The 24,489-nt window shown below is 41.5% G+C and overlaps 1 protein-coding gene across 3 annotated transcripts in view; it reads right to left on the bottom strand.

Annotated features, from left to right (window-relative positions):
* Positions 1 to 24,489, bottom strand: part of THSD4 (thrombospondin type 1 domain containing 4) — a 715,204-nt gene that overhangs the window by 27,539 nt on the left and 663,176 nt on the right. For all 3 annotated transcript variants that reach the window (XM_066388579.1, XM_066388578.1, XM_066388580.1), the window contains 4 exons: positions 20,697 to 20,972; positions 16,259 to 16,388; positions 15,094 to 15,298; positions 14,356 to 14,529 (listed from right to left, as the gene is read on the bottom strand). In XM_066388579.1, coding sequence (XP_066244676.1) covers positions 14,356 to 14,529; positions 15,094 to 15,298; positions 16,259 to 16,388; positions 20,697 to 20,972 — 785 coding nt within the window. The remainder of the gene's footprint in view (positions 1 to 14,355; positions 14,530 to 15,093; positions 15,299 to 16,258; positions 16,389 to 20,696; positions 20,973 to 24,489) is intronic.

Below are 24,489 nucleotides of genomic sequence, written 5' to 3'. Positions count from 1 at the left end.
GAAATTAAGGGAATTAATCACCAGAAAACCTTCACTGCAAAAAATACTCAAGGAGGTTATTCTACCAGATACAGAGAACAAAACAACACAAAACTACAAGTAAAAGCTCCAACAAGGATAATCTGTGACAACAATGGGGAGAGGATAAAGATCTGTGGTAGCAAAGGAGGATGGAGTGCAAAAACACTCATAAGACAAGGACTCTTGTATACATGAAAATTTTTTCTCAATAATATAACAGTAACCACTCATGAAAAAACTTAAACTGAAACACATAGGTTAAAAAAAGAGGAAATAGAGGAAAGAAGCATAAAATACCACCAAACCAAAACAACTGATAGAAACACAGAAGAGAAGAACCAAAGAAGACACAGAGCTTCCAGGAAACAAAACATAAAATAGCTATAGAAATTTTCATATGTCAATAATTACACTAAATGTAAATGGATTAAACTCACCATTAAAGAGGCACAGAGTAGTAGAATGGATCAAAAAGCAAAACCCAACCCTATGCTGCCTTCAGGAGACACATCTAAGCCTCAAGGACTAAAGTAGACTCAAAGTGAAAGGTTGAAAAACGATTCTCCAAGCAAATAATACCCAAAGAAAGCAGGTGTAGCCATACTAATACCGGACAATACTGACTTCAAGACAACAAAGGTTACAAGAGACAAAGATGGACATTTCACAATGGTAAAGGGGAAATTATATTAAGAAGACATAATACTTCTTAATATAGATGCACCAAATCAGGGAGCAACAAAATATATAATATATTTACTAACAGAACAAAAAAGAGAAATAGACAAAAACACAATCATATATGGAGATCTCTACACACCATTGACATCTTTAGATAGATCATCCAAACAGAAAATCAATAAAGAAATCTCTGTCTTAAACTACACACTAGACCCCTGGTCGGCAAACTGCGGCTTGTGAGCCACATGTGACTCTTTGGCCCCTGAGTGTCGCTCTTCCACAAAATACCATGTGCAGGTGCTACCTCAATAAGAAATGTACCTACTTATATAGTTTAAGTTCAAAAAATTTGGCTCTCAAAAGGATTTCAATCATTGTACTGTTGATATTTGGCTCTGTTGACTAATGAATTTGCCGACCACTGCACTAGACCAAAAGGACATCATAGACATTTACAGAACATTTCAGCTCAGAACATTAGATTATACATTATTCTCCAGCGAGCATGAAACATTCTCAAGAATAGACCATATATTGGGCCACAAAACTAAGCTCAACAAATTTAAGAAGCTTGATATTATACCAAGTATATTCTCTGATCATAAGGCTGTGAAATTAGAATTCAACTGCAAAAAAGAAGTAAAGAAACCCACAAAAATGTAGAAATTAAACAACATATTTCTAAAAAATTACAGGGTTAACGAAGAAATAAAAGTGGAGATCAAAGATATCTATAGACAAGTAAGAATGACAACACGACATATCAGAATCTCTGGGATGCAGTGAAAGCAGTAATAAGAGGGAAGTTTATATCACTATGGGCTTATATCAAGAAATAAGAGAGATCCCAAGTAAACAACCTTACATCACATCTTAATGAACTAGGAAAGAAAGAACAAAGGCAACCCAAAGTCAGCAGAACTAAGGAAATCATAAAAATTAGAGCAGAAATAAATGAAATAGAGAAAAGAAAACCACTATAGAAAAAATTAATACAGCAAAGAGCAGGTTCTTTGAAAAGATCAATAAAATGAATAAACCCCTGAATACAATCACTAAGGAAAACTGAGAAATGACTCATATAAACCAAATCCAAAATGGAAGTGAAGAAATTACCACAGACATTGTAGTTATACAAAGGATCATGCTAGAATACTATGGAAGATAATATGCCACCAAATCTTCCCAGATTGAGTCACAAAGAATTATAAAACCTAAATAGACCTATAAGCAGGGAAGAAATAGAAACAACTCTCAAAAACCACCCCAAAATTAAAATCTAGGCCCAGATAGCTAGTGAATTCTACCAAACATTCAAAGAATCCTTCTCAAAGTCTTCCAAAAACCAGAAGAAGAAGCAATACTTCCTAATACATTTTATGAGGTCAACATAACCCTGATATCAAAACCTGGCAAGGAAAATACAAAAAGAAAAAGAAAACTACAGACCAATAATATCTCTAATGAATATAGATGCAAAAATCCTAAACAAAATACTAGCAAATCAAATACAACAATACGTTAAAAAAAATAAATCACGATCAAGTGGGATTCATTCTAAGAGCACAAGGATGGTTCATCATATACAAATTGATCAATGTAATACATCATAACAACAAAACAAAGACAAAAATTGTAGGATCTTATCAACAGAAGCAGAAAAAGCACTAGGTAAGATGTAACATACATTTATCTTTGAAACACTCAATAAAATGGGGATAGAAGGAAAGTACTTCAACATAATAAAGGCTGTATATCACAAACCACCAGCCAATAACATCCTAAGTGGTGAAAAACTGAAAGCTTTTCCTCTAAAATCAGGACCAAGACAAGGGTGCCCACTTTCTCTACATAAAACTAGAAAACACTGGTACACAAAGACACATGCACCCCTGTGTTCATCGCAGCATTATTCACAGTGGCCAAGACATGGAAACAACCAAAGTGTCCCTCGATAGAGGACTGGATAAAGAAGATGTGGTGCATATATACAATGGAATACTACTCAGCCATAAGAAATGACATATTGCCATTTATGACAACATGGATGGACACAGAAGCGGATTATACTGAGTGGAATAAGTAAACCAGAAAAAGCAGAAAAAGCTAAGAACTGTATGATTTCACACATAGGTGTGATATAAAACTGAGACTCATGGACATAGATAACAGTGAAGTGGTTGCTAGAGGGAGGGGGTGGGCAGGGGAGTAAACAGGGACAAATATATATGGTGATGGAATATAATTTGACTTTGGATAATGGTCACACAATGCCGTCAACATTCAAATGCTATAGAGATGTTCACTTGAAACCTATGTACTTTTATTGATCAATGTTACCCTATTACATTTATTTTCTAAACAAAAAACAAAGAAAAACAAACACAAAACAACCCCCCTCAAAAGCTCTGTACAAAACACCCTGGATGCCTCTTCAAGAAACTGACTCCAGCAGCAGAATCAAACCCTGAATCTAACACCAGTCCCAGCCTCTTCAACAAGTTTGTCATCTTCTGCATCATCCAAGATTATTCAAGGTTGTATTTAAATGTTTATTAATATGCACAGAAAGGTAAAAATAAATACCTTTTTAAATAAATGCAACTGAAGACAAACCCATGTCTAGGTTGCATTTATTAGGTAAATGTACCTGTTCCAACTACATACAGATTCAACTTAAGAACAAGCCTAAAGAACCCATCTCATTTGTAAGCCAGTGACTGCCTGTGTATTTCTTCTACATCACAGTGTCATACATATACTTTGAATCCTTATGTGTCTGTAAACTTCAATCTCATTTTCTGTCCTCTCTCCCACTTGAGCTCCTTAGATGGAGGCTGTGTCTCATTCATACCTAGCTTGTAATAGGTACTCAATACATGCTTATGCTAAAAATTGCATAGTTTAGACTAAAAGCTTATCAGGATTGATTTTTCATACAAAGCCACTATTCACACGTGGAAGACTGCCACAAACTGGTTATACTTTGGGGCTGAACCTGTCCTAAGGCCACTAAGCCAAAGAAGAATGAAGCAGCCCACAGGAAACCTTCCCCAGTGTGACAACCTCACGTAACTCATGGTTTCAAACGTGATGCCCAAAGGGAGCATGGCACAGGCACAGAGGGGGGTTACAAAATGGTGAAGAACCAGTGCTATAAAAGAATGCAAAAAGTGATTCCAGCTGCTGCTGGGGAGACTCTAAGTTGACATCATTTTTCTGGAAAGAAATTTGCTCAAAATGTGTCAGAGTTCTGAAAGTGTTTGCAGCATTTGGTCAAAGAACCCTACTTACTAAACATTGTTTTAGAGAAAAGGGGAAGGTGCATATAAAGATTTTCCCATAAGAGTATTTACTGAGACCCTGGCTGGTTGGCTTAGCAGTAGAGCGTGGCCTGGTATGTGGAAGTCCTGGGTTTGATCCCTGGTCAGGACACACAGGAGAAGCAACCATCTGCTTCTCCATCTTTTTTCCTCTCCCTTCTCTCTCTTCCTCTCTCTCCCCCCACCCCCCAGCCATGGCTCATTTGAGCAAGTTGGCCCCAGGTGCTGAGGAGGGCACCATGGCCTTGCTTCAAGCGCTAAAATAGCTCAGGTGCCGAGCAATGAAGCAATGGCCCCAGATGGGCAGAGCATCGCCCCAGAGGGGGCTTGCTAGGTGGATCCTGGTTGAAGTGTATTCGGGAGTCCGTCTCTCTGCCTCCCTGCCTCTCACTTAACTAAAAATAAATAAATAAAATAAAATAATAAGAAGAATATTTATTGAAATATTATTTAAAATAGTAAAAATTAAAAAATACCCCAAACATTTAGAAATAGGTTACTGGTTCAATGATAATAGTCACACAATAGCTTATTCTAATTAAAAATCATCCTTGAAAGGTTTTTAATTCCATTAAGATGTTTATAATACATAAATGAAAAAAATCAGGTTAACAAATTATACATATGTTATGATTTATATCCTGAAAATACATATGAATGCAAAATGCTGCATATATGAAGTGTATGTGAGTAGAAACAAGCTTGGCAGTGTAGCTTAAAAATCTAAAATTGTTATCTTCTTTTTTTTTTTTTTTTTTATAAATTTTTATTAATGTTAATGGGATGACATTAATAATTCAGGGTACATATATTCAAAGAAAACATGTCTAGGTTATCTTGTCATTAAATTATGTTGCATACCCCTCACCCAGAGTCAGATTGTCCTCCGTCACCCTCTGTCTAGTTTTCTCTGTGTCCCTCCCCCTCCCCCTAACTCTCTCCCTCCCTCCCTCCTGCATCCTCCCTCCCCCCACCCCTGGTAACCACCACTCTCTTATCCATGTCTCTTAGTCTCGTTTTTATGTTCCACCAATGTATGGAATCATGTAGTTCTTGTTTTTTTTCTGATTTACTTATTTCACTCCGTATAATGTTATCAAGATCCCACCATTTTGCTGTAAATGATCTGATGTCATCATTTCTTATGGCTGAGTAGTATTCCATAGTGTATATGTGCCACATCTTCTTTATCCAGTCTTCTATCGAAGGGTTTTTTGGCTGTTTCCATGTCTTGGCCACTGTGAACAGTGCTGCAATGAACATGGGGCTACATGTGTCTTTACGTATCAATGATTCTGAGGTTTTGGGGTATATACCCAGTAGAGGGATTGCTGGGTCATAAGGTAGTTCTATTTGCAGTTTTTTGAGGAACCACCATACTTTCCTCCATAATGGTTGTACTACTTTACATTCCCACCAACAGTGTATGAGGGTTCCTTTTTCTCCACAGCCTCTCCAACATTTGCTATTACCCGTCTTGTTGATAACAGCTAATCTAACAGGTGTGAGGTGGTATTTCATTGTAGTTTTGATTTGCATTTCTCTAATAACTAATGAAGCTGAGCATCTTTTCATATATCTGTTGGCCATTTGTATTTCTTCCTGGGAGAAGTGTCTGTTCATGTCCTCTTCCCATTTTTTTATTGGATTGTTTGTTTGTTTGTTGTTGAGTTTTATGAGTTCTTTGTAAATTTTGGATATTAGGCCCTTATCTGAGCTATTGTTTGAAAATATCAGTTCCCATTTAGTTGTCTGTCTGTTTATTTTGATATCAGTTTCTCTTGCTGAGCAAAAACTTTTTATTCTGATGTAGTCCCATTCATTTATCTTTGCCTTCACTTCTCTTGCCATTGGAGTCAAGTTCATAAAATGTTCTTTAAAACCCAGGTCCATGAGTTTAGTACCTATGTCTTCTTCTATGTACTTTATTGTTTCAGGTCTTATATTTAGGTCTTTGATCCATTTTGAATTAATTTTAGTACACGGGGACAGGCTGTAGTTGAGTTTCATTCTTTTGCATGTGGCTTTCCAGTTTTCAGAACATCATTTGTTGAAGAGGCTTTCTTTTCTCCATTTTGTGTTGTTGGCCCCCCTATCAAAGATTATTTGACCATATATATGTGGTTTTATTTCTGGGCTTTCTATTCTGTTCCATTGGTCTGAGTGTCTATTTTTCTGCCAATACCATACAGTTTTGATTATTGTGGCCCTATAATATAGTTTAAAGTCAGGTATTGTAATGCCCCCAGCTTCATTCTTTTTCCTTAGGATTTCTTTGGCTATTCGGGGTTTTTTATAGTTCCATATAAATCTTATGATTTTTTGTTCCATTTCTTTAAAAAATGTCATAGGAATTTTGATGGGAATTGCATTAAATTTATATATTACTTTGGGTAATATGGCCATTTTAATTATATTTATTCTTCCTATCCAAGAACAAGGAATATTTTTCCATCTCACTGTGTCTTTTTCTATTTCTCTTAGCAATGCCTTGTAGTTTTCATTATATAGGTCCTTTACATTCTTTGTTATGTTTATTCCTAGGTATTTTATTTTTTTTGTTGCAATCGTGAAGGGGATTATTTTTTTGAGTTCGTTTTCTAATATTTCATTGTTGGCATATAGAAAGGCTATGGACTTTTGTATGTTAATTTTGTATCCTGCGACCTTACTGTATTGGTTTATTGTTTCTAGTAATCTTTTTGTGGAGTCCTTTGGGTTTTCGATGTATAGGATCATATCATCAGCAAAAAGTGATACCTTTACTTCTTCTTTTCCGATATGGATGCCTTTTTTTTCTTTGTCTTGTCTGATTGCTCTGGCCAGAACTTCTAGCACCACATTAAATAAGAGTGGAGAGAGTGGACAACCCTGTCTTGTTCCTGATTTAAGGTGGAAAGTCCTCAGTTTTACGCCATTGAATATGATGTTGGCTGATGGTTTATCATATATGGCCTTTATCATGTTGAGATATTTTCCTTCTGTACCCATTTTGTTGAGAGTCTTAAACATAAAATTGTGTTGTATTTTATCAAAAGCCTTTTCTGCATCTATTGATAAGATCATGTGGTTTTTGTTCTTTGTTTTGTTGATATTGTGTATTACGTTAACCGTTTTACGTATGTTGAACCATCCTTGAGATTCTGGGATGAATCCCACTTGATCATGATGTATTATTTTTTTAATATGTTGTTGTATTCAGTTTGCCAGTATTTTCTTTAGTATTTTAGCATCTGTATTCATTAGAGATATTGGTCTGTAGTTTTCTTTCTTTGTGCCATCCTTGCCTGGTTTTGGTATGAGGGTTATGTTGGCCTCATAAAATGTGTTTGGAAGTATTGCTTCTTCTTCAATTTTTTGGAAGACTTTGAGTAGAATAGGAACCAAGTCTTCTTTGAATGTTTGATAGAATTCACTAGTATAACCGTCTGGGCCTGGACTTTTATTTTTGGGGAGGTTTTTAATGGTTTTTTCTATTTCCTCCCTGCTGATTGGTCTGTTTAGGCTTTCTGCTTCTTCATGACTCAGTTTAGGAAGGTTGTATTGTTCTAGGAATTTATCCATTTCTTCTAGATTGTTGTATTTGGTGGCATATAGTTTTTCATAGTATTCTACAATAATTCTTTGTATATCTATGATGTCTGTGGTGATTTCTCCTCTTTCATTTTGGATTTTATTTATTTGAGTCCTGTGTCTTTTTTCCTTGGTGAGTCTTGCCAAGGGTTTGTCGATTTTGTTGATCTTTTCAAAGAACCAGCTCCTTGTTTTATTGATTTTTTTCTATAGTTTTTCTGTTCTCTATTTTGTTTATTTCTGCTCTGATTTTTATTATCTCCTTTCTTCGGCTGGTTTTGGGTTGTCTTTGTTCTTCTTTTTCTAGCTCCTTAAGGTGTGAAGTTAAGTGGTTTACTTGGGCTCTCTCTTGTTTGTTCATATAGGCCTGAAGTGATATGAACTTTCCTCTTATTACTGCTTTTGCTGCATCCCAGAGATTCTGATATGTCGTATTTTCATTTTTCTGTATATATCTTTTGATCTCTGTGCTTATTTCTTCTTTGACCCATTCATTTTTTAGAAGTATGTTGTTTAGTTTCCACAATTTTGTGGGTTTTCCCCCCTCTTTTTTACAGTTGAATTCTAGTTTCAAGGCTTTATGATCAGAGAATATGCTTGGTACAATTTCAATTTTTCTAAATTTGCTGATATTGTCTTTGTGGCCCAACATATGGTCAATTCTTGAGAATGTTCCATGTACACTAGAGAAAAATGTATACTCTGTCGCTTTGGGATGAAGTGTCCTGTAGATGTCTATCATATCCAGGTGTTCTAGTATTTCATTTAAGGCCACTATATCTTTATTGATTCTCTGTTTGGATGACCGATCTAGAGCCGTCAGCGGTGTATTGAGGTCTCCAAGTATGATTGTATTTTTGTCAGTTTTTGTTTTAAGGTCAATAGGTAGCTGTCTTATATATTTTGGTGCCCCTTGGTTTGGTGCATATATATTAAGGATTGTTATGTCTTCTTGATTCAGTGTCCCCTTAATCATTATGAAATGACCATTTTTGTCTCTGAATACTTTTTCTGTCTTGTAGTCAGCATTATCAGATATGAGTATTGCTACACCTGCTTTTTTTGGGGTGTTGTTTGCTTGGAGTATTGTTTTCCAGCCTTTCACTTTGAATTTGTTTTTATCCTTGTTGCTTAGATGAGTTTCTTGTAGGCAGCATACAGTTGGATTTTCTTTTTTAATCCATTCTGCTACTCTGTGTCTTTTTATTGGTAAGTTTAATCCATTTACATTTAGTGTAATTATTGACACTTGTGGGTTCCCTATTGCCATTTTATAAATTGCTTTCTGTTAGTTTTGTATCTTGTTTGATTCTTCTCTTTTGTTTTTCTATTGTTTGTTTTTGTTTGTTTGTATTCCATACTTCTTTCTTCTGTTGCTATCTTTTTTAAGTCAAGTGTTTTTGTGGTGGTTTTTTCAAGGGTGGTTACCATTAAGTAATGAAAAGGGTACCTACCATATTCATTGTAGTACCCTTTCTTATGAGTATTTCTGCGCTTCATCGTCCTTTGCTACTGTTAATCTTCATCTTTTCTCCCCTTTTTTTTTCTTTTGTTGTCACAGTTTAAGTTTGGTTTTATTGTTTTCTTGGTGGAGCTGTTACTTGTGGTTTTGTTTTCTTTTGTTCTTTGGATCTGGTTGGAAAACCCCCTTTAGTATTTCCTGGAGTTGGGGCTTTCTGATGATAAATTCTCTCATCTTTTCTGTATTTGTGAATGTTTTTATATCTCCTTCGTACTTGAAGGATAGCTTTGATAGGTATAGTATTCTTGGCTGAAAGTTTCTCTCTTTCAGGGCTTTGAATATTGGGGTCCACTCTCTTCTAGCTTGTAGAGTTTCTGCTGAGAAATCTGATGATAGTCTAATAGGTCTTCCTTTATATGTTGTATTCTTCTTTTCCCTGGCTGCCTTGAGAATTTTTTCTTTGTCATTGGTTTGTGTCTTCTTCATTATGATGTGCCTTGGAGTGGGTTTGTTGGGGTTAAGAAAACTCGGTGTTCTGTTTGCTTCTTGAATTTGAGGCTTTAGTTCTTTCCACAGGCTTGGGAAGTTCTCATCTATTATTTGTTTGAGTATATTATCCATTCCATTTTCTTTCTCTTCTCCCTCTGATATACCTATTATTCTTATGTTATTCTTTCTGATGGAGTCAGACAATTCCTGTAGGGCTTTCTCGTTTTTTATTATTTTTGAGTCTCTTTCTTCTTCTCTCTGTTGTGCCTCAAGTTGCTTGTCTTCTATTTCACTAATCCTATCTTCTATCTGGGCTGTTCTATTAGCTAAGCTTGTTATCTCGTTTTTCAGTTCGTGAATTGAGTTTTTCATTTCTGTTTGATTTGTTTTTATAGTTTCAATTTCCTTGGTAATATATTCTTTGTGATCGTTGAGTTGTTTTCTGATTTCCCTAAATTGCCTTTCTGTGTTTTCTTGTATATCTCTGAGTATTTTTAAGATTTCTATTTTAAATTCTCTGTCATTTGGCTCCAAGGCTTCCAATATGTTAAATCTTTTCTCCATAGATTTTTCCACATCTATTTGTGTTACCTCTCTATCTTTTGTATCCATAATATTCGATTTCCTTTTTCTTATTGGCATCTGAAGGTGGTCTTGTTGATAGTGTTAATTAGAATTAATAAAGAATAAAAAGGGGGGAAAAAAAGAAAAAAAAAAAAGGAAAACACTCCACACACACAAAAAGTAATAATTTATTATTTCCCCCTTTTTTCTTTCTTCTCCTCCCCTCCTCTCACCTCTTTAGGTAAATATCGTGATGACCTGTGAATTATATTATGCTAAATGGAACAAAAACTGCCTATAACGGAGGGCCTGATTTGGGGTGAAGAGTTCAAGGGGCAAAAAAGGGAGTAGGCACCTACTAAATGCAAAAAAAAAAAAAAAAAAAAAAAAGGAGGATATCTTAGACAAGCATAAAATGATTTGCTTGTAAGTGATGGTCGACTAAGAGATATAATGAGAGGGATAAGAGGGAAACAGAAAAAAGGAGAGAAAAAATAATATTTTAAGAAGAAAAAAAATAAAAATAATAAGTAAACATCTGTTGTATTAAGTGGAGCGAAGACTAAATACAATGGAGACTTTGGGTTGGGAGGAATGCTAGTGAGTTAAAAAGCAATGTAAAAAGTACCCAAAATGCCACAAAAACAAACAAATAAAGGAAAACCAAGAACAAAAGCAGAAAAGAAAAAAGAAAAAAAAAAGGAACAAAAAAAACACAAAAAAACTTGAGTCACAAATTAAATAATTTGTTTGTGATTGAGGATTAAATGGGAGGAAAAGTAAAAGGAGAAAAGAAGAAACGAATAGAAAGGAAAAAATAAGAAAAAGAGAGAAACGAAGGAAGAAAAAAAGGAAAGGAAAAAAAACAAAAAACAAAAAAACAAAAAAGAAAACAAAAGGGGAGAGAGTGAGAGTTAAGGGTTTTGGAGTGTAACCCTAAGGGAGAGTAAGGATGAAGAAAAGAAATAAAATGTAACACTCATGGGTAGTGTAGTTCAAGAAAAGGGTAGCATAAGATGGGCAGAGAATAAAAGGACCGAGGTGGAGGAAATACAAATATTAAAGGCAATAAGTAAGAAGAAAGAAACAATAACAACAAAGAATTAGTGGAACAAGTTATAAAGTCTGTGGATTTTTCTTGATTTTGAGAGGTTAACTTCTTCCTTTTTCTTTTCTCTCCCTCTTCCTGGTCGGTGACTCTGTACCCCAGGTTCTGCCCCTGTGTCACGCTTAGGTAGGGATTTGCAGTTGATGGGATTCTATGGCAATGTCATATAATTGACTTTAGTCTCGCTGGTAGTCAAGGCTTGTTGGCATTTGCAGAGTCCAACAATGAGAGAGTTTGCTTTCCTGGAGTCTCTCCCCTAGTCTCCCCTTCCTGAATTAGCAGCCTGGTGATCCAGCTATGAGGCTGCCACTGCTTCTGTCTGGGGAGTAAGAAGCTCAAAGAGCTGGGAAATCCCCACTCTATCCTCACTCAGCGCAAGGCTCTGGGTAAGGCTCTGGCAGTCAGAGCCTCCAGCGTAATCAGGTGGGGCTGGGAGTCAATTGTTGTCAAGGTGACTGTTCAGCTCCTACCATTCAGTTGGACCACTCAACCCAGGCTTTCCACACTTTGTAGCCTGTTTTGGCTGGGAAGAAGATGCACTATTCGCTGCTTGCTGTATAGATCTTAATATCTGCCAAGTCCCTATTGTTAGGTATATCCCTGAATATGGAGGCTCTGTCAATCAGAAGTTGCCCCCGCCCCTTTAGCGAACGGCACTGAAAAATATTATGCCTCTTGTCTTGGATCGCTGAACTGGGAGAGATCTTATCAATTAGAGCCCCGTGGGTACGCAGATTTTGTGGGTTAAGCTAATTTCAGTGATTGGATCCGCAGCTGTGCTCCAGAGAGTATTTCAGGCTGCCTGCGCGCCCCTCCCCCAATGCTTGATTGTTAGCTTGAATGGCTGGGTGAGGTGCCCCGCCCACGGAGAGAATCTCCTGACTAGGAAAGACAGGTTTGGCGCCCCTCCTGGACTGCGGCACGGGGCACGCGCGGCTTCTCAGTGCACGCCGGTGGTGGCCGGGACTCCCCGGACCGCGGCACCAAGGCACCGCGGCACGGGGCGCGCGTGGCTTCTTAGTGCACTCCGGTGGCCAGGACTCTCCGGACCGCGGCGCGGGCAGCTGCACGTGTGGGTTGACTCACCACAGGCGTATTCCCTCCTCGGCAGCAGTCCTTTCGCTTTCAGTGTGTGTGTGGAACTCCGGGATGCTCCGAGGATAAATTTTTCTGTTTCTAGTTGATAAATTTGTTGAGATTTTGGGGAGATCTGTCGGACGCACTGCTCACGGCGCCATTTCCGTGACGTCACTCTAAAATTGTTATCTTCTAATGAAGAGACTGGAGGTATACTTTTAAGATTCTTTTTTTTTTTTTTTTTCAAGACTGAGAAACAGGAAGGGAGTGAGATGAGAAGCATCAACTTATTGTTGGGGCACTTTAGTTGTTCATTGATTGCTTCTCATATATGCTTTGACTGGGGGACTCCAGGTGAGCCAGTGAACCCTTGCTCAAGCCAGCGACCTTGGGGTCATGTCTATGATCCCTGCACTCAAGCTGGCAACTCTGTATTCAAGCTGATGAGCCTGTGCTCAAGTCGGCGACCTTGGGGTTTGGAACCTGGGACCTCAGCAACCCAGGTCGATGCTCTATTTATTGCACCACCACTGTTCAAGCTCATATACTTTATAATAGTGTATATTACTGTATCAGTAGAAAAGTGAACTATTTTCAAAAGCATCTTCCCAATATAAACAGGAAAGCCAAGCATTGATGTTTCCATTCATTCGCTTACACACCAAATGTCGCAAATTACTGTGGACACAGCAAATTCTGGCCCGAGATGCAGACAAACAGAGAATCAGTTGAAGGAACAGAAATGTTTAGCCTGGAGAAGAAGTGGGAGGGGTTCCTCAGGACCTGTGGGTCTGCAGTGTGAGGAGAGGACACGCAGGGAGCTGGCAAGGAAAACCTTGGTCAGCGTAAAAGGAAACCTCTTGATACTTTGGGCTGTCCAAGAAATAGACATGATTGTCTTGGCACATGGGGGATTTCCGACAGATGCATCAGACATGTCAGGGACGCTGTGGAGGACTCCTGGTGCTCCAGGGAGGCTGCCCACAGTCACTGCCGACGCACCTCGCAGCACTGCTTCTGCAGGACCAGGAGCCCCATCCTTGCTGGGAGGAGGCTGGGAGAACACGCAACCAGACCTGGTGAGCCTGCTGGATTGAGTCAATGGACACCTTGACTCAGCCCACTTTTCATTTCCCTCTGGCTTGCATCTTCCTGATGGCTAATTAGGTGCTTGTGGCTGTCCCCTCCTGGGACTGGAGGGTCGTCAGCGAGCTACTCGTCCTAAGGGCTCAGCACTTCTGACAAAGGCTGTCTCTCTTGGGGAGGTCCTGGGGACAAGGGACAGGGCTGTTGGCTATGAGGTGTCGGGAGACCACAGGAGCCAAATCACTGGGTGAGAATGGGCAGGGGGAGCTCTGACTGCTGAGGGAAGGCTGCGTGTTCAGGTCTGGCTCTCCCTTCTTTCCCAACAACACTCCCACTGCAGAGATTAGTACTGTGCTGACAGGGAGAAATGAAGGAAGTCATGGGAGTCCTTGCAGGGTGATGTTCAGAACACTAAACAGCTGGTCCATGGTAAGCACTGGACCAGCATCAGAATGGATGCTGGCTGGTTGGAATCCACCAATAGAGTGGATAGGCCCCAGCCCGCTGATATGTAAACTCCACTGATATGTCTACTCCTCCAAGCTTGAGATACGGCACTGTTTGTTCATGTGATGCTGAGGCGAGAGGGCTTGGAGGCTCAGTAATGTCCCCTAAGATTCCATGACCATGACTGGTTTCCTCCATCCCTAGATCAGCGGCCTTGGCCACACTGGGAGCCCCTTAGAAATGCAGAATTCGGGTGATCCCATCCCTGCTGACTCACATCCTGGGCTGTAACAAGGTCTCCAGGTGAGCTGCAGGCACCATGGAGATTCATATAAGGACAGAAAGCCTGCAAAAACTCATCTTGGGGCCTTTTCCCCAAAGTCAGAAATTACCCTAAGGATTTGCAGCTGGTAATTCGTCTTTGTGTGATTTGGGGGTACTTTGTGACATGTGGCCCCTGCCCATCAGCCCCGCAGACCTTGGTCCCCAGCTCCCCAAGACCCCTCCTCTGCTGTCATGCTCACCCTCTCGCTCCACTCGGTGAGGAACCAGCTCTTCGCGCAAGGTCCCATGTCACAGTTCTCTATGTCATTGGGCCGGAGCTTCATGTTGCATTCCTCGTCATCTACCACGTCCCCAATGTTGCTCACGCACTTCACGTCGCGGGTCTTCTGCCCCACTCCGCAGGGCGCCGAGCACTACAATACAGCAAGGGGACATCAGTGGGAGGGAGGGTGGGCAGCAACAGCGCTAGGGGCTCCTCACTGGGATTGCCCTCCTTCCTGTCACCTGCCACCGAAGCAGAGGACTGCTGAGGATCCCCTGTGCTGCTAGATCCCCAGCGATGCGATGCCACCTGGGGAGGCATCCGCCCCGAAAATGCTGCAGCCCTTTTCTCTAAGCCCATCTTTGATCTCTTGCCTACTTTGTTTGTCTGAGTTTCAGTTCTGTGGTCTATAAAGTGGGAGAGAAGATTGGGAGGAGGCGGCTCTACCAGCATTTCCAACCTTCACACCTCTGTGACACATGAGAGAGACGGGAGGTTAAGCACGTGGCTCTTAAGGTCTGGGACTGGAGCCGGCAGGGGTGGCACGCCCTGCTTTTACCCTATTGAGCTGTCACAGGCTACCACGTGCAAAAGCAGCCATCCAGACCCCATGGGCCAGGTCCCCTTCTAGAGGACTCAGGGTCCTTCCAAGTCAGGTTTTGGTAGGGGGAGGCGAGTGGCCAGGGGTGTTAGGGCGGAGCCACCCTCCACGTACCGAGGTCCAGTCTGCGCGGATCTGCCACTCGCTGCAGATCTTGAGCTGGCAGGTGCTGGTGGTCTCCGGCTTGTCTAGGTGCTGGCAGCGGTAGGGCTGCACCGTCAGGCTGCGGTTGGCATACACCTGGCGGCACAGGACCTGGCGGTGCTGCATGCCCAGGCCACAGGTTTTGCTGCACTCCGACCACTCCCCAATGTCCCAGCTGGTTCGGGGAGGAGAGAGTAACAGGGACAGGTCACTTCAATCAACAGGAAGAGGGAGGGAACTGAGCTGACTTACACAGAACGTCAGAATGCTTGTGGGTAACCCTTGCAGGACATTGCCTACCAGCCTGCCTCAGCGCCACCCAGTTCTGCAAAGACATTAACTTCGTTTGGCATGCTATTGGCCAATGAGTTTACACAATTCAAGAAAATTGAGAAAATACAATTAAATAATTTTTATCTAGTAAAAATAAACAAACAAAGAACTTGAAAGCTTAGTTTCATTGCCCTGAAGAACCTTAACCCACTTTGTAACTAACTTAGAGATCTGAGGCCAGCATTCTTTATTTTTCATTAACTATTTTATTTACATATCAGTTTCACATCTCTTCTGTCACCTTGTTTTGTCATTCCTTTGAGTAAGAGATCAGCACATGCTCATCATATGTTTGGATGAGAATTATGTTTTAATTACTTTGAGAATTAAGCTTGGACCCCTGTTAGGGCTCTTCCTCCTTGTTCTTTTGAAATGTCCTACTTATCATTCAATAATCAGTCCACAGTCTCTCCTGAGCCACTCCTCCTGGCTCCCCAGGTCGGTGTAGTATGACTTTAATTATTCTTTCTCTGCATACTGCTGTCCTACAATACTGACCACACAGACTGTGATTCTTTGCTTCCGTCTTTGTTCTTCTTACCAGGCTAACCCCTAATTGCTCCAGTTTCCCAAAGGGCGGGCTCCCTGCTAAATGCTACAAGCGCCTCCTGTGTCGATCCTGAAAGACAGGTAGGTGCTCTTTGCTAAACAGACTGCGTGTTCTGCATAGACCAAGTCCCATGTTTCTAAGTCAGATGGAGACTGATTTAAATATGAGATTTTATGTGCTACCAAGGTCATTCTTATGCACAAACCATCAGAGTAACCTGCAGCAGGGATGGAAGCAGAGGGGCTGCCTTACAAGGCTGGGCAGGGGAAGAGATTGCAGGGCTCCTCTTCGGGGGTCGGCTTCATGCTGGGGTCACAGGAGCTCTCGGGCACCTCCTCATGAGTGTTTCTGTGCACACAGCGGAAGACAGGATACTGCGACCCTGGAAGGACAAGCAGGACGCCTGAGGACAGTCACATGCACCTGAATGCTGGTCTCTGGTGGGGGTGACAGAGATCCAGGTGCCCGTGAAAAGAGGCCACAGAAATAGGATAGTTCACACAGACACTTTCCACACAGGTGCTCTGCTCAGCACTGTGGGTGCAAAGATGAGGGGGACTAGTCCTTGCCCCCCACAAGTCTATTCGTGGATGTGGTTTGAAAGCACTCACAGGCAGATCAAAACCATTTTCATAACAATTTGACATATCGCTATGCAGGGGAGAGATGATAAAATGGGCACAAATAATAACTTCCTGAAGGCTTTCTGGAGACATCAAAAGAAAGGGTCCTGGGGGCTCAAGTTGCATCCTGGAGAAGGGGGGGGGACTGGGCATACCTGGGTCTTGGAGGGAAGGGACTGTCCAAGTTGCTGACCTGGGGGTCACAAATGCCTGACAAACTAGCCTTAAGCACCACATGCATTTAAGAGACAGTTAGGTTGAAGGAGGAAAATAAAATGGTTCAGGAATGGGCTCGAGGAATAGCTGGCCCCTTTGTAAGGCAATTTGCACCTTCCTCAAGGAAGCATGGATCCGGGGGCATTTCAGGTACTTGAATATACATCCACCTCCCATGGGACAGTGAGCTTCTGAGGGACAGGCTAGTCCTTGTTCATCTTGGTATCCCTAGTGCCTAGCTCAATAAGAGTTTGTTGAATGAATATTTATTAGAGGTCTAATATTTATTTTTATTACTTTGCTAAAAAAATCATACTTATTGCCTCATCATTTTGTATTTTTAAAAAAGAACACAGTCTAGTTTCATTGGCTTAAAAAGGATAAGTCTGTTTTGGAAAGAAAGAATATGATGTCATTACTAGGTCTCAACTCAAAAAACAGCTGACTCACAAGTTGGCCTTTCTCTCTTTGCTACCCCCTAGTGGCAGTACAGAGGTATTACTAATGAATTTTTACAAAGTGAGAAATGGAATCAACCCAACCTTCAGCCCCACTATTAGAAGAGTAAGACGCTTCCTCACAAAGAACTGCCTCCCCCCAATCCTCCATCTGGACACTACACAATTCCTGCCCCTCTGAACACTATTATTAATTCTACAGCCCTGTCTTACTTAGCTCTGTTGCAAACTGGCCAAGCGTTTACAGCTTCTGAACTTCCAACTTGCTACAATTTTAACTAGTGAGAGAAATAACTTATATGTCTCAATAGTTCACCAGTTATAAGCAGTGTTTTCATGCTTCTCTAAGCTGGTCTTGCATGGCACTGAGCCAGAGGGGAGTTCTGGTAAGAAACTAGACTGCATGTGAGACAGTTTTGAACCTGAAATACCAGTTTGCTTCAAGTACTCTGGCAGTAAACATTTACAATGTAGCTATAACTTGAGACCATTATTTTAAAATAACGTCCCAATTAAGCACAATTATTAGCTGAGTAAAAAGCAGTACGGACTGTAAAATTAATAGGAAGCAAAACCTTCTGTGGAATTAAGTTTTGCCCAGCGACAAATCTGCTTCCATTTAAGAAGAGATCTTTAATTAAATTCAACAAACATTAAGCACATTGTTCTGAGTTAAAAGGTGAACAAGATTTAGTACATGGCTTGCAGGGTACCCATTTGGGACACAGCTATTAAGGGATTAGTAAAAAATCTTATTTTTAGCCTGTACTTTTCCCTGCAGACCACATGGGTTTAACTTTCCTCCTTACAAGTTTGTGGGTTGGAAAGCAATAGTAACTACCCTAACCACTTGGCATTCAAGTGAGAGGGAAATTTAGTATATTCAGCCAGAAGGATACAGGTTACCATAGGAATGCTCTGTGTCTTGCAAAGATGGGCCCTGCTTGGGGCTCTCTGCACATGGCCTTTGCCTGCCTTCCTCTGCCCTCTCTCTGCCGTTACAGTCCATCGTCCAGCCCCAACGTTTAACCAAGGAAATAAAAGTCGGAGGGAGGCTCCCTCTCTGTCTCCGATGGTGAGAAAATACCTGATCTATAATTCTTGACTCCAGTGACCACAATGGTTTCTTTCTTTGGTCAGCTTTGATCTCTGCAGAAAGGGAGACACCCGGCCATCTCTTCATTGTTCAAGCATGCTATAGAATATTCCTCCAATTGCCAGCAAGCAGGAATAGGTTGGTGAGGTCAAGTGTTAGCTGTGCTTCAGCAACAGGAAGAATCTTGGATCAGTCTAGCTGGGTTATATGTTGGGTGTGTTGATCAAAACAGAAGTATGTTATGTTGGAGCAGGGAACTCTACCACAGGTAGAAGTCAGTAAAGCATTATGAGGAGATGGACAAAATAAGGAGCAAGAAGAACATAAATCACTCCAGTCTTAGAACTCCAAGAACCAACCAATCAAGCCAAGATTCTGACCAGCTAGGCAGAGGTCTTAGCAATGACTAGACAGAGTAAAGGCCACACCTGAGTGCCTGTGATAGGACCCCTCCTGCGACGAAGATGTCACGATGCTGAGAGCGTTTATGTTTCTGACGTGACAGGTGTAGAAATGTGTGGCCTGGTTAGTTTCGCCAGGAAGGACTGAAGAAGAGTTTGGGAGAGGGTCAGTGTGGGGACAAGTGATGAGGTCACAAGGTGGGACGGATGTGGGTTGTGTAGAGAAGAGCTGGACAGCACTGTGGGCTCAACGTTTCTCGTCATGGCACAGTTGTCACTGCCGCTGACTGCCGTGAGGGGAGCTGGACGTTTGGCACACCCACACTACTCACCTGCCCTGCATGCTGACTGAGGAGCAAGGAGAGGTGTCCAAGGGCTACTGCCATTCATTACACGGAAGAAAAGGGCAGGCTAGGACTGGGAGAGATGGGAGGGTTAGAGGAATAGCGCATCTCTGTTTTTGTTCTATTTACAAGGCACTTCTCCTGGAGCTCTGTGGCCTGAGAACCAGTATAGTTTATCAGGACAAAGAAGAGGATGGGAATGTCATTGTAGGCACTGAGTGACAGATGTGCAGTGTGTGTGTGTGTGTCCACAGTGAAAAGGAGAAAGACCATCTAAGAATAATAATCAAATAATATGAAGATCTAGAGAAAAAGATTCTTCAGTTTTGAATACATTAATCCACATTATGTTAGTGATAAACAACCTTGTATATCCAGGGTGTATTGGAGGTGTAAACACTACCCTTAGACCTCTTCTCATGGCTGACATATCACACTTGCAATGTAGTGATGGTACAGCCGCTCAATCCAGAAGCCCTGGAGGAGTGCCAGCTGCATGCTTGGGGGTGATCCAGGGGCAGGGGGTGTCAAGAGTGCACTCATGGAGATGGCCAGGCCTGGCAGAGCTAGCACAGGAAGTCCCAGGGAAAAAGTGCCTGCCTCTGCCTTGTGGAATCAGGGAGGGCTTCACAGAGGAGGTGGTCTCTGAGCTAGATGGTGAAGTGTGAATAAGAGTGTGATGGCCAGAAGCTAGAGCACAGTAAGGGAGGTAGATTTTTATTTCAGTGTGGTCTATAAAGACTGGCAAGGTAGTGGGGGGCAAGGGGATCAGACTCTGGACACAGAGTCTCCCATCATGTCTGGTGCAGGAACCTGCTGAAAGACCCCCTGGATGCTGCAGCCTTGTGCAGCGAGCACGGACCATACGAGCAGCAGGAGGTTGAGTTGACGAATGGCACTTGCTTTTGTCCCAATCTAGTTTTGTCCACAAAGGTCTCCGGGCAGGGCTACATCTCACCCTGCTGGAAGGACTGGGCCAGGCTCTCTTTAAAGACGTGAATTGGAAGAGAATCTTTTCCATGTGCTGCTCCCAATATAAAGCCACATGACAGCCGTTTTTATACTTTCTGTAACTTCGTTCCACCTGGTTCTGAGTGTATCTGGTTACTTTGACGGGTGCCACACCAAGACCTAAACAGCAGACTACTTCGGTAATAACACATCTCCATCTCAGGTTCCTGTGCCCATTGCTCTTCATGCTGCTCACCTCTGCAGTGCCATGGGCGGGTCCTCATTGAAAGGACTACTAACTCAATGTGTAATTATCTCTAGCTTTCTGCCTCCCTTTGCCAATGCTGATCTGTATCATTTCACTATGATACACTATCACCATGACCACAGCACCATTTCTGCTTTGTGAGTCCCTCAAGTGGATCACTGAGCCCAGGGGTGGTCCTGGGACTCCCAACACCACCCGCCGCCATGAGCCATCTCAGGGTGAGGCACACGAGGTGGCGTTTGTCAGGTCCTTGGGGCCCGCCTGCACAGCCCTCCCGTGGGGTCTGCCCTCCCATGGGGTCTACCAGGGACACTGCGGTCCCCGCGAGCTCACCTTTCCCACAGGTCATGGAACATTCTGTGGTCCCCAGCTGCTTCCAATTGTGATCGCGGCTTCTCCGTGGGGGCTGTGGAGCTGGTGGCACTAAATTTTCTGGTTGGTGGGAAGAAAATCTATCTGGACGCCTGACTGGGAAGCTCTGTGCTGATTCAGAGGTGAACAATTCAGGTGCCTCCCCGTGCATGTCTTCCTTCTCCTCTGTCCGCACCTTCGCATCCCCCTCCTCTGGGCTCCCCTCTGCTGGCAACAGCTGGCCGTTGAAGGGCTCACCTAGGAGAGGAGAGGCCATGCACACCCAGATGTGAGTCTTGTTTGGATGATGAGTTGTGCAGAGGACCCTGCTCAACGTTAAAGATCTGGTAGCAAAAGACCATTTCTAATTCATAGCACATATATGGAAAATAAGAGACACTAATTTCTCTAATGTTTAAAACATTACACTGGGGAACAAAATTTTTGTTGCATCCACAAAAACACTTGTTCTTACCTAATTCGAGTGTGCTGATCTCAAATCTGACATTAGTTTTTCTCTGTAAGCTACAGTTTTTTTTTGCAATTCAAGATTTTAGGTTTTCATCTTATTGTAAAATTTGCAACATTTAGTTTAACATAATGAAGTAGAATGTCTTCTTGGGCATCATCTTTGTGAAAATATAATAATTTATATAATGCAGTAAATACATTAAAAGATATGATTGCATCAGAATTTATCTACAATTTCAAAATAGAACATATTAAAACACTTATTTTAATTATAAAATTTGTGTAAAACTTATTTAAATTCTATTCAGGCAAAAATTTGTGTTTGTAGCTCTTGCGATTGTGTACTTGTTGAGGACAATCTCATTTGATGCTCCAGCAGTAGTCTGCTCATCACTAACAGGTCCAAGATTTTCAGAAAACTTATCAAAGTGACTGTTCAGGAAGTGAATCTTTTTTTTTTTTAAAGTATCTTATTTATTATTTATTTATTTATTTATTTTTTACAGAGACAGAGAGAGAGTCAGATAGGGACAGACAGACAAGAACAAAGAGAGATGAGAAGCATCAATCATCAGTTTTTTGTTGCGACACCTTAGTTGTTCATTGATTGCTTTCTCATATATGCCCTGGCCATGGGCCTTCAGCAGACCAAGTAACCCCTTGCTCAAGCCAGCGACCTTGGGTCCCACCTGGTGAGCTTTTGCTCAAACCAGATGAGCCTGCACTCAAGCTGGTGACCTTGGGGTCTCGAACCTGGGTCCTCTGCATCCCAGTCTGACGCTCTATCCACTGCGCCACCGCCTGGTCAGGCCAGGAAGTGAATCTTAATGCTCATGTTACATCCAATGTTGCAGAAAGCCAACAGCATTCCTTGAACCAGAAGTTCATAGTTTTCTGCTTTTTTGTTGCCAAGGAAGTTCTTTGTAACTGCCACAGAGACTGCCATGCTGCTTTATTTTTTTTTAATTAATTTTAATGGAGTGACATTGATAAATCAGGGTACATATGTTCAGAGAAAATATCTCTAGGTTATTTTGACATTTGATTATGCTGCATTCCCATCACCCAAAGTCCAATTATCTTCCATCACCTTCTAACTGGTTTTCTTTGTGCCCCTCCCCTCCCCCAACCCCCTCCCTCTCCTCCTCCCCCCCACCCCATAACCTCCACACTCTTGTCCTTGTCTCTGAGTCTCATTTTTATGTCCCACCTACGTATGGAATCATACAGTTCTTAGTTTTTTCTGATTTACTTATTTCGCTCAGTATAATGTTATCAAGGTCCATCCATGTTGTTGCCATGCTGCTTTCTCCTCCTTATTCATCTTCCTGGCAAATTCTTCTTCACGTATGAGGGTTTGAATTTGAGGTCCATCTAATACATCTACTTTTATCTTCTCGAAAGACAAGGCAGGAAAAGCAGAAATAATACATTGAAAGCATTCACTTTCTCTATTCAAAGCCTGAACAAACTGCTTCATTAAGCCAAGTGTGATGTGAAGTGGGGGAAAAATGATACTGTCTCCATTAACTACAGGTTCATTCACAATATTCCAGAGCTTCAAGTTTCGACCACTCCTTCTGTGTCCAGTGTTTCTCCCGAGCTCGGCTGTCCACAAACACAGAAAGCAAGGATACTTTGTGAAACCTCTCTGTTGTCCTAGCAGGAAATTTACCATTTTAAGATCCACACAAATGATCCAGTTATGCTCCTCATACTTTAGAAAGTCGAGGACAATTTTTATGTCATTTTAATCTTCTCGCAGATGAGTTGAATAACCAATTGGAACCACTGGATAAACATTTCAGGGGTCTCAAACTCGTGGCCCGCCCACCATTTTGTGCGGCCCGCAGACTAATCAAACTTCGTGGATTAGTCTGCGGGCCAGTCTGCGGGCCGCACAAAATTGGTGGGCGGGTCGCATGCGGCCCGCGGGCCGCGAGTTTGAGACCCCTGGAGGAGAACACATTTCAGACTCCATTTAGAGCTGTCAAGAAATAGCCGCCATTCTGTTGGACTGTTAGTGGTAACACCTAGCTGGCTGAGAAGACTACTGGTATCATGACAGTAAAAAAAGTGTTTGTCTTTGGAAAAAAAGTGCACAAAAATTTGTTCACGCTTCCTAAAATGGGATACTTTAGCTGACCGGTGAAGTACATTCTTTTCTTGAAGCCTGGAGGCTAATAGCTGCTTTCTTTGATAGGCCCAAATCTCTTACTAAGTCATTCAATTCGGGTTGGCTAAACTGCTGAGGGGCTAATGACTGCTTGGCATCAGAAGAAGACCCTTCAGATTCTACAACCATTTCCTCATGCATCTTATTAAATACACTTGATCACCATGTTCACTTTCTTCATCCTTAAAAGAAATAAAACCATTGAAAACTGGAACCGGGGGTGTCTCAGAGTGTGGGATAGGTTGTATTGCTGAAGGAATATCAGGATATGCGATTATATGCCGTTTTTTCTTGTCGATGCCCTTTGTATGGATCAGACAGAAATAACAGTCACTGCTGTGGTCCTTAGGTTCACGCCAAACCATGGAATTCCTTTGTGTTTTCCTTTTGTCCAGTCACAAAGCATTTCCACACAATTATGACACACAATATGAGGAGCCCAATTCTTGTCTTGATCGCTAAGGGGAACTTGAAAATAGGCAATATTTGCATGTGTCACAAATGATGAAATATTGCGCCTTTGAATTGAAGTGTGTAACAGCCACATATATAACAGAAGGTATCAGGACTATTCTTACAATTATGCCTACTCAAAGAAGCCATGATTTAATCTTAAAACAAAATAAGAGGGTGTTTTTATCAGATAATAATTTTTTATATTTAAAAACAACTACAATTATGTAAAAGTGATGTTTGTAAAACATCAATTGCCTTGTGGTTATGTTCAATCCAAGAGTCATTGCCCTTTAACTCCAATTTAAAAACCAATGCATGCCATTAACTGTAACAAAAAGAAATTAAAGTTGCATAAAAATTAGAGTGTGCACCAAAAAATGGATTTCAGATTTGGAATCAGCGATGCAGAAATATATAGAAACAGTTCTAAAACCTCATGCAACAGAAAATGAAAAAAAAAAAATTGTTCCCCAGTGAATAAGACAAAGACGAATATCCCAGTAGGAAAAAGCAGGCAAAGGCCAAGGGGAGGCAATTCACAGGAAGAGAAGTGGAGACAACCCAGTCAGACAAAAAAGATGCGCTCAACTTGACTCATAATTAAAGATCCACATGTGAAAACAAGAACAATAGCAACTCCATTTGCCTGACAATAAAGGTGAGTTGCTTTGG

The sequence above is a fragment of the Saccopteryx leptura genome, chromosome 6 (assembly GCF_036850995.1).
Source record: "Saccopteryx leptura isolate mSacLep1 chromosome 6, mSacLep1_pri_phased_curated, whole genome shotgun sequence".
NCBI classification, from domain to species: domain Eukaryota; kingdom Metazoa; phylum Chordata; class Mammalia; order Chiroptera; family Emballonuridae; genus Saccopteryx; species Saccopteryx leptura.
The sequence above is the reverse complement of the archived record's forward strand: the minus strand, read 5'-3'. Positions and strand labels throughout refer to the sequence as shown.